Below are 10,524 nucleotides of genomic sequence, written 5' to 3' on the forward strand. Positions count from 1 at the left end.
ATTTATGAAAAAACAATGTTAACTAAGTGCAATGTTAATAATAATGCAAAAACAAACATTAAAACTTAAACAGAAGACATTGTACTTGTTTTGGTTGAAAAGCTGCAATGATACTTCAATCTGAGTTATTAAATATTAAGCAATTTTCCCAGAGATAAAGGAGGAAAAGAAAATACAATACTTTTAAATTTTGCTAAAGTCTTCATCAATAAAACTGGTTGAGAAAAGACACAAAAGATAAAAAGATTAGAAGGAATGAAAAATTTTTATCCACATACAACATTGTTTAACCTTTAATAAATGCAAAATACTCTAAAGACAAGTCATCAGAACCAATAAGTTAACTCATCATGGTAAGCTTGTACCTTTTCTATTTCCAAAAATCATATGCTAGCAAAAGATAAACTAAGAATTAAAGAATACTGCTCATACTGGCAACCAAATTACAGAGGATAAAAATACTAATGAAAACGTGCAAAACTTCTATACTTAAAATTTCAAAGAAAAGTGAGGGAAATTTAAGATCATCTAATTTAATGAAGAGTTGCACTGTGTTTATATAAGTCTTAATATTATTAAATGGCTGCTCACTCCAAAATAGTGTATAAAATCAAGCTCAAGATTTTGTAGAAATTGAATATCTCCTGTAAAACTTAGAAGTGAAACACAAATATAAAAATATTTATAGTCTTTGATGTGGGAATACTTCTCAAACTGGTGGGCTGACACTATCCTGTAACAAAACTTAATGTAAAACCATTGTAATTAAGGACAGTATTAGATTAACTCAGGAGAGCAAAACATTATCCAATTAACAGAACAAAAATGAACATAAATAGACCTGTACAAATGGGTTTACATTGTATGACAAGAGTATACAATATAGCATTTTATGTAAATAAAGAGTCTGATTGAACTCTATGTTCATACAAAACGTATGTTCATTATTCATAAAAATAAATTCAACACAGATTGCATATTCAAATATAAAAAGTAAAGCCATAGAACTTTCAAAAATTTCCCAGAAGGATATCACTGATTACATTAGTAAATATGACAGTTGTCTATTTATTGCCCCAGCCTCAAACATGCAAACATGGTCTTTATTGCCTACTCAGCAATAATGATAACCAGAACCAATAGACATTTTTCTTTTGCCATGACACAGTGTTAAGCTTGGCCAGTAGAGGACATTGCAGAGACAGCAGTAGGAGAAATTCTTGTACTTGTTTGATCTTCTTACTTCTATCAGGCAGATATGGGTGGCACATAGGGATAGGGAGGGGTGTGTGTGTGTGTGTGTGTGTGTGTGTGTGTGTATAACCAGAGATATCACTCATGTGTGCAGTACCACTGAGCTAACTCCCCAACCTTCCAGTATTTTTTTAAGACAAGTTCATATTAAGTTGCCCAGGTTCTCAAACTTAGAATTTCCCTGCCTCACTCTCCTGAGTAGCTAGAATTACAGGTATGCAGCACTATATCTGGTTTCATCCCATCAAATTCCAGCAGTATCCCTGACTAACTTCTAACTGAATTTTACAGTCACTCTACTAGTGGGCTTCTCAGCCATAAGCTACCCTCACACTGCAAGGAGTGTTTCAAGGTTGTCAGTGCAAGCTGTGATTTCCTATGTGCTTCACAAAGGTATCATAGTTACCAGACCCAACTACGTTTCCCTGTCTGCCAGCTTCAGTCCACCTGCATCCTGGAGGGATACTTTCTTCCCCCTATGCCTAGTAGGGAATCTTGGTTGCCAGACTCAGGCCACCTATTCCCCATAGGGATGTTCTCTTTCTTGCTCAAGGCAACTGAGTGAACTGCCCTGGTATCCAGTGGGCAGAAACCACATGTTCTTCAATAAAGCATCTACTTCCAACCTGCAGAGAACCACCCCTCTTCCAAGTTTGTTCCTTCCCTGAATAGTCTTCCTCAGTCTAGGCTACTATTTAGACTTACTTCTGTCTCTCTTTAAAACTCATTCCTTGACAAAGTCAATTACTTACACAGGGATTAACTAACCCTATTCATATTCTTATGCAGTTTTGTTTTCTGATTGGACTCTGAATGGCATAGTAGACAGAAATCTCTTTAAAAACAATAAAATTAAGAAAATCTATAAATTAGACTTTATTTAAAATTAAGAATATTTTTGAAACATAGTATTAAAAGCATACACAGAGAACAGAAAATATCATGACACATATATTTTAAAATATCAGTTAGAGTCACAGGGTTACTTCCATTTTACCTCCTTCACATACTAGTTTGGCCTTTTTTTTAAACTTTGAAAATTAGAAAATATGGCTACCTATTCTTGAATTCTCATTCTGTTCCATATTTCTAGAAAAGGATATCCTTAAAATTTTTATTTCATGTTTTCTCTATGCCCTAGGTTTTCTGGGAACCTCTTACCCCAAGTTTCTCTAGGAAACAGACTTGAGTTAACCCATAATGTGAACTAGGTTTAATGCAGAGAATCCTTGGGATAAGCATCTAAGAAAGAAAAGGAGTAGAATAAGGTAGAATTGGGCAGAAAGAGAACTGGAACTGTAAATCATGTCTGATGATACTCTTATCCAACACAACAAGGAAGTCAAGAGCTCAAACTGTCCAACCATTTTTTATGCATTGATCCAAAATGACATGCCTCTATATCTTACTTTATACTTCATTCATGGATGGGTAATAATCTTGAGCAAAGGCATATTTCTTCACCTGAGGCAGTCCTTGAAGGGGTTAATGGTTGAAGGTTCTCTGTTAGAAACAGGACCAAGAGCTCGGGCTACAAATCCTTCATTCAAATGGGATTGGATAGTACATTTCTAGTCCATCACAACCATGTCAGAGCACTTTGGGTTTGGGGTAAATGCAAGATGCATTGGACAACTTTTTAGTCTCTCTTGGAGATTGAAGATTATTGCTCATACAGGCGACTTCTAAATCCTTTGTTTTTATTCTTGCTATCTCCTCTCCCAGGAATACCATTCTGAGTGATATATAAGTAAATTCTTAATAATCAGCTCTATAGGAATTACTTTTAAAACACTGGTATATAGTGTTGACAATATCTGGAATTTAAATACCCCATCATGACCAATTTCAAACTACCAATGTGACATTATAGAACACAGTTAGAATAAAACATTCCCAATTGGCTTTCAGCATACCATTTTTTTAAACTTTGTTCAAGTAATGAGAATGAATTGGAAACCCAAGACAAAATTAAAGTAACAACTACTGTAATTCTTTATTCCTAATTCCTTGAGTAAAATTGACTATTCTTTATTAATATTGTATAGTGCACCTATTTTCATAATACAATCCATTACACTGAATTTACTAAACTTTTTACATATGTATCTTCACTGTTAAAAATTTATTCTTGCCCTGAGAAATGGTGTATACCTGTAATACCAGTGAATTAGGAGGCTCAAGCAGGAGAATCACAAACTCACAACTAGCCTTGACAACTTAGCAAAATAAAAACTTATAAAGACCAGGGATATAGCTCAGTGGCAAAGTGTCTGTGGGTTCAATCCTCAATTAAAAAAATATTACTTAACATTAAGACCATGTAATTTGATGTTTATACACCTACAGTATTAAAAGTAATAACTACTGTAATGCCTAATTAATTTGTCTCAATATATTTTCTTGAATGAATGAATAAGCAGCAAATTTTATACTTTCAACTATTTATGAGTACTCATTACTGGAGGAGACCAACTGTGCAGTGCTGTGTGACTGGAGAATTTATAGCCCTATACTAAAAATATTTGGCTGTATACTTTATAAGAAAGTGAATATAAATGAAATAATAAAAACATCACCCACAAAAGCATGAATATATGTCTTCCTAATGGAAAAGAAAAAAGTTAATGTATTATCTATAATAAAGACATTGAATGAAAATGCAGTTCTAAAGATGTGCATAGACTTGTAGAACAGTAAGAAAATGATTGTTAAAAGATGAAGACGGACATGGTACCCAATTCCCAACCAACTGTTCCATGCAGTTGTCTGGATGTTCAGAAGGGTACTTTCAGGCTTTTTGAGCAACCCTTGTGTGTCTAATTGTAAACTGAGGGAAACTATAGTTCTAGAATAATAATGAGAGGAAGGACATATTACTGCCCAGGGAGGAGATTAGTAACAGTTCAAAGTCATGCCAGGACCTCAAGTTCTTAACTTGCCATAAGAACTCAGAAGTCTTTACATTGAATGTTATGAAACTGTAATGCAACAAACAATATATGAGCACATGTGTTAGAAAAAAATGAAGAAGCAGAGATCAGTTTCTGAGTTGTACATTATCATTAACCTGAGAAACTATATAAGCAGTAACATTTCTGAAGAAAAGTTATTGCTGCTATTATGACTAATTTTACAATATTAAAAATGTATACAGTATTTTAAACCTTCATTTCTAATTTACACATTATCTATGATTAAACTTCATAATAATCTTGGAGATAAATAAGGCCATGGTTATTATCACAATTTGTCATAGAAAACCCAAATGATATAAAGATTAATGAATAACTGAGATCACAGATCTAGGAAGTGAAAGAATAAGAATTTCACAAGATGAACAAGACTAAGACCTAAATTATTTATATTTACTATATAACAAAATAAATTGCCCAATATTTTCAGTGTGGGAGAACTGGAAGATGAAGTTTATTTAAAGCCTTCTCCATAGTCCAAACTTTCGGAGAATGCCTAGCCTAATCTGCTTTGTCCTGACACTGTAGACAATGGGATTAAGCACTGGGGGAAGAAGAAGGTAGATGTCAGCCATGAGGTTGTGGACTATGGGAGACAGATGCCTCCCAAAGCGATGGACCATCGACACCCCAATAACTGGCACAAAGAAGATGAGCACCACGCAGATATGGGACACACAAGTGTTGAGTGCCTTTAGCCGCTCATTGTGAGAGGCGATACCCAGTACTGCATTCAGAATCAGAACATAGGAAAGAAGTATAAAGACTGAATCCATACCTAGTGTGACAATGACTATACACAGTCCATAAACACTATTGATCCTGGAGTTTGAGCAGGATAATTTCAGAACATCTTGGTGCAAACAGAAGGCATGGGAGAGGGCATTGACATGGCAGTAGTCATAGCGTCTCAGTAGCAAAGGCGTGGGCAGTACAACTCCCATGCTTCGCAGCAAGCAGGCCAAACCAATCTTCCCAATTACACTGTTGGTGAGGATGGTGGAATAGTGCAGTGGACGGCAAATAGCAACAAAACGGTCAAAGGCCATAGCCAGCAGCACGGAGGACTCCAGAAATGTGAATGTGTGGATGAAGAACAGCTGGGCATAGCAAGCACTTGCCTGGATTTCCTGAGCATTGAACCAGAGCACAGCAAGCATCGTGGGAATTGTGGACATGGACATACCCAAGTCAGTTATTGCCAAGATGGAAAGGAAGTAATACATGGGCTGATGGAGTGAGGACTCTATCCAAACAACAGAGAGGATGGTAATATTTCCAACAAATGCTATCAAATATGCAAGACAGAATGGAATTGAGAGCCAAGAGTGAACATACTCCAATTCAGGAAAACCCTTCAGGATAAATATGGGATCCACAGAATTACTGTTGTTCCAAACCACCATGATGACCCCTGTGTGACTTGGTGAATAGTGAAGAACGTTCTGTGTTACTTAATCCTCAAAGTTATCTGTTCTGAGTGCAACAGTGTAACTGGGATGATAAATATGTCCCTCCTCTAACCTCACATCAGAAGAAAGAAGGAGACTCTTGTGGGTCTTACATAAGAAACATTTCCCCAAATTAAAGGGCACCAAACTCTGGAACAAAAGGGTGCACCACGTAAATGTGGTCATCTCTGATGAAAGATTTCTTGGATTTGCATTGAAGACACTGGAAAAAAAAAAAAAACTCAAGCAGAACAAGAGTAGAGAAAGTAAGTTTTACTATATAGTATAAAGATGAAAATTTTAAAAGTAATGAAAATTCCTAAGGATTTGCATAAATACCCAGTTATAAATATTCTGGAGTAAATCAGTATTGTTCTAAGGTTATTTTTATGAATAAGTTTTGAATGGATTCCAAGAACTTAACATAGTTTCCCTTTGATCTTATTTTTATTTGATAACTCATAATATTTAAGCATTTAAATATTTAATATCATAGTGCTAAAAGATAAATACCCCTTTTGTATGAAAAGAAAACAGACAAGAGAAAACAAATTCCACAATAGCCACACACTCATATTAATATATATGTTTTAGCAGTTTAACCTAACAACTACTTCCTAACCTAAACCATTCTCCTGGTTGAGAAGAAGGAGGAGGAGGAAGAGGAATGTTTCTGTATGTACACACACACACACACACACACACACACACACACACACACACACTTTTATGTATATATCAGATCATGGATTAAATACTTCAAAAATAAGTCTTTAGAGTGCAAGATCAACTTGCAAACATGAAAGTCCTTCCAAAGGCAGTTTTGCAACTGTTCCCCTACAAAATAATATTAAAACAATACATTTAAGAGGTACTTATCAAATATGTCTTAAATAGGTAAAATTGATAATATCCCACTTTATTGGAATTCATCATTTCTTTAAGGATTTTTGTTTCTTTGTTGTAGTGCTGGGGCTTTACATTTGCTAGTTAAGCATTCTGCAACTGAGCTATACCTCCAGCCCCTATCATTTCTTGATTGACTAATTATTATTTTAAAATTCTGCTTATAATAACAAATTTCAAGGTTTTTTTCTTCAAATTTTAGGACTCATTTGTACCTACTTCTATGAACCCATAGGAGCCCCAGGAACACAGCCTTGAATACTCACCATCAGTGCCTTTTACAACCACCAAGTTCTTTCCTCCTGTTTCAAAACTTGACTCCAATGCCTGCCTTTCCTTTCCTTGGTCATCTTTGCTGTGGCAGCTTCTCCTGCTGAGCTAGATGCCCTTGTTGCCCTTGCAGTTTCCTGGGTTGATGGCACTGAACTCAACAGCAAAGTGCTACAGGGTTCTGTGCCCTTCCATTCTGTGCTTTCCTATCTCACCCATGTCTAGCCCTCACATACCTGTGCTTTAGAGTTCAGGCCACATAGACCTCAGACATCTCTACAGCCATGGCTCAGCATCTCCCTCATTGCTCCTAGAAGATTTCAGGCTCTTACTGAAGAGTCTGGGCTCTGGCTACCTACCAGTGATCTCTTATTGTTTTGATTGTATAAAAAGATTTTATTATGTTTTATTTTCTCCTTTCTACTGATTCTTATCTCCATTTTATAGTGGGAAGACTAAAAGTTCTTAGGTTGCACAACCTATAATTCTGAAGAGGACTTTAGAATTTATGTCTGGGAACAGAAGAAAATGCTACTCCAACTCTCTGTGTGTTAAGAATGATTTCTCTCACTTTCCACAAGTCCAGGTATCCCTCATCCTCTGGGTCAGACTCCACCCTGGTATTCTTCTCCAGACCCAAGCAGCCTAAATTGAGCTTTCATTGGGGCTTTTGTCTTGAATAAAGCAGTCAGCTATTCACCAATTCAACACCTACCAGGCAAAATACTCATTCTGGACATTTACTTTTGTTTACTCCTAAGCAGGGTTTTTGTTTTGGGTTTTGGTTTGGTTGGGGGGTTTTTGTTTTTGTTTTTGTTTTTTTCCATGCTACGAAATTATTCTATGCTTTCTTCCTTAATTCTTCTAACCCTAATATAAATCATATTTTCTTCAGTTATCAGATTAGTATAAGGAAATTAAACAAATCACCATTCTTTAGAATAATCTTTCTCCCAGCTCTAAATCTCCTATGTGCTGATTGCAGTGCTTAGAAAATTGCAGCTGTAATTAATAAAATTAAAATCCTGTCCGTTAATTCCACAGACTGAAGTTACAATATACAAGAATACCCCTGTGTATGCTTTCCATTTCTTTTTATTGCATACATTTCAGGGTTAAAGCATGATGTTTTGATACACATATGTATAGTGAAATAATTACTACAGTCAAGCAGATTACCCTGTTACGTTCCATACATGTTATGAGGATGGAAGGTAAAAGCACATAAAATTTACTCTTTTACCAAATTCTCAGTATACAATACTCTATCATTAACTTTAGCCTTCATGCTATGTGTTAGATTTTTATTACTATTTAACTGCAAGTTTACATCCATTGACCATTTTCTCCCTATGTCCTCCCCCTGCCCACCACTGTTCTCCTGTTTCTGTGTATGCATTTTCTTTCTTATACATCTCTCCCATCTTTTATTTTTCTTCATTCTCTTTATTGTTGTCTTTTCTCAGTTGATTTTCTTCTAACTCTGTTTTTAGATCATTCACACTGAGTAATTTTGGGTTTTGTTTGTTTGTTTATTTTAATGTAATTTAACCACACTGAAGTTGAGAGCAGTGACCACTGTTTCAAAAGGTGGAGTTGCTAAAAGACTCACATCACATACTGCAAGTAATGAGGGAAAAAGCCTAAAGGTAAGATTATTTTCTTGCAGCCTCTTCATCATCTTAGCCAAAGTTCTTGAAAATTATTTTCTACCAACCGTATTATCTTAAAATTGAAAAAAAAAAAGATTGAAGAAGGACTTTAAAATATACCATGCATTTCAAAATTCTTCACACATGGTGACAGCCATTTTTCCCTCCTACATAAAATTATACATTGCCCTTCTAATAATTTTACTCTTTGGAAGTATACCTTAGCACAAAATACAGTAAAATATATCTAATATTATGTGTAATTTAATTTTAACACTTACCTGAAGTTTGTGCATTAGACAGTTGTATCACTATAAAGGCTTAGCATGCAACCAAGAGCTGTTTCCCAAATCATTTAAATTGCACTTTGTGCCGTTCTGACTAAAATTTTCTTCACTGTAGATGAAGGAATATCCTCTTTCTGTTTCTACTTTTGTGACTTTCTCATTTTCTCTCTTTTAATTTACTGTCTAAACGTCTTGTCTGTACCTTTCTCTTCTGTCATTTATTTCTATGTTGTGTTTGTCTAAATGTATGTCTCTTCAGCACATAATCCTATTTTTCAGTCCTTTTCTTACCTTATCTTTTTTCCTTTATTTGTTTTGTTTTGTTTTCTGTACTTCTAGTTCTTGCTCTTTTTGGATTTTCCCTTACCTGGGAAGACTCAAGCCTGTACTGGTTACAAAATCTACAATTTTGATTCTCCTTGGACCTCAGATCTTGAAAACCTTTGATCCTGCAGGTAGTGAGGATTGGATGTTTCCACTAGGTTTATAAGCACTCCTTGTTTCTCCTGGGATACCACATGAGGGATGGATAACAGCCTGTGCTGCATCTCCAGGGATGAAACAGCCGTAAACAGTTCTTAACCACAGCTCCAGCAACAGAATGTGATCAGACTCCTCAAAAATCACAGAAATGGATCCCTGCTTCCATCTGTGATTCACAGTCTTTTCTTTCAAATGTAATACTTTTCTCCAGTGAGCATAAGAAAGTGAATTTGCAATGACTTCACTGATGCAGAGAAATCCTGAAATAGACTTGAATTAAGACACGATGCAGTGCTGAGGGGCCTGCCCTTCCAGCATCCACTGTGGGGAGCTTGAGGGTGTGGAGAAACCCCTCCAGAGATAGTTTCAGAGAATAGTGTCTGCTTTATTGCACAGCAAAAATACCTTTTATAATGGGTATGTGCCAATTTACACATAACAGTCATGATAGGCCAGAAGTGATACATAAATACCATCTTACAGGAATCCAGACACGAAGAGTCAAGAAACTGTCACATAGGCCAACTTTGCACCAAACAGGGAATAACTCCTTGTCAAGGGAGCAAGGAAATGCCGCTTGCCAGTATTCTGCCAGCACTCTGCCCTAAAATAAAACATTCTATGTTAGGACTTCCCTGCTTCACAATGAGCAAGATAAGCATTCCTCCCTGAGGGTCCAAGGTTAGGCCCTGCAACAATGCAGAACCATAGCAACGAAGCAGAATTGTAGAACTTTCTGTTTTGCATTTCTTGATGACAAATTGTTTATCAGGCATATCTTTAAAAACCATCTATTAAACAAGAACGACCTTCAAGTATCCATGATAAATACTGTAAAGGCAGAAGTCCACCACCATTCCCACAGTATGGAGCTTGTCCTCTCAGTGCATTGTTTTCTTATATGTTAATTATGCTAACTTTTTGTAATTATTTCTAAATTCTATCAGGGTAGGGTGGTGCATGCCTATAATCATAGCAACCTGGGGGGCTGAGGCAGGAGGATTGCAAATTGGAGGCCAGCCTCTATAACTTAGTAAGACTCTGTCTCAAAAAAATTAAAAGTGTTGGAGGAGTGCTAGGAGTGAAGCTTGGTGGTATAGCACCCTGGTTTCAATTCACAAAACCAACTAATAATAAAAAATATAAATTTTAGAAATATTTTATCCATTTTTTTTCTGTTTGGAGAGTGCATATATTACCTTAGATTCATTCTTATGTATTTCATATAAATTTATGTTAATGTAAG

At 35.8% G+C, this 10,524-nt stretch overlaps 1 protein-coding gene across 1 annotated transcript; it reads right to left on the reverse strand.

The window, feature by feature from the left end:
• Window positions 1-4,687: 4,687 nt before the first annotated feature.
• On the reverse strand, window positions 4,688-5,635 carry LOC124091151 (olfactory receptor 51L1). Its single transcript, XM_046442121.1, has one exon. It carries the CDS (start codon window positions 5,633-5,635, stop codon window positions 4,688-4,690), a length of 948 nt encoding a protein of 315 aa, XP_046298077.1.
• Window positions 5,636-10,524: the final 4,889 nt, after the last annotated feature.

Source organism: Marmota monax, unplaced genomic scaffold, assembly GCF_021218885.2.
Source record: "Marmota monax isolate L192 unplaced genomic scaffold, Marmota_monax_Labrador192_F-V1.1 WCK01_AAM20220418_F8-fsc00068, whole genome shotgun sequence".
In the NCBI taxonomy this organism is placed as follows: Eukaryota; Metazoa; Chordata; class Mammalia; order Rodentia; family Sciuridae; genus Marmota; species Marmota monax.

Coding starts and splice junctions, on each gene's coding strand:
- LOC124091151 (XM_046442121.1), bottom strand. CDS start 5,635: ATGGTGGTTTGGAACAACAGTAATTCTGTGGATCCCATATTTATCCTG.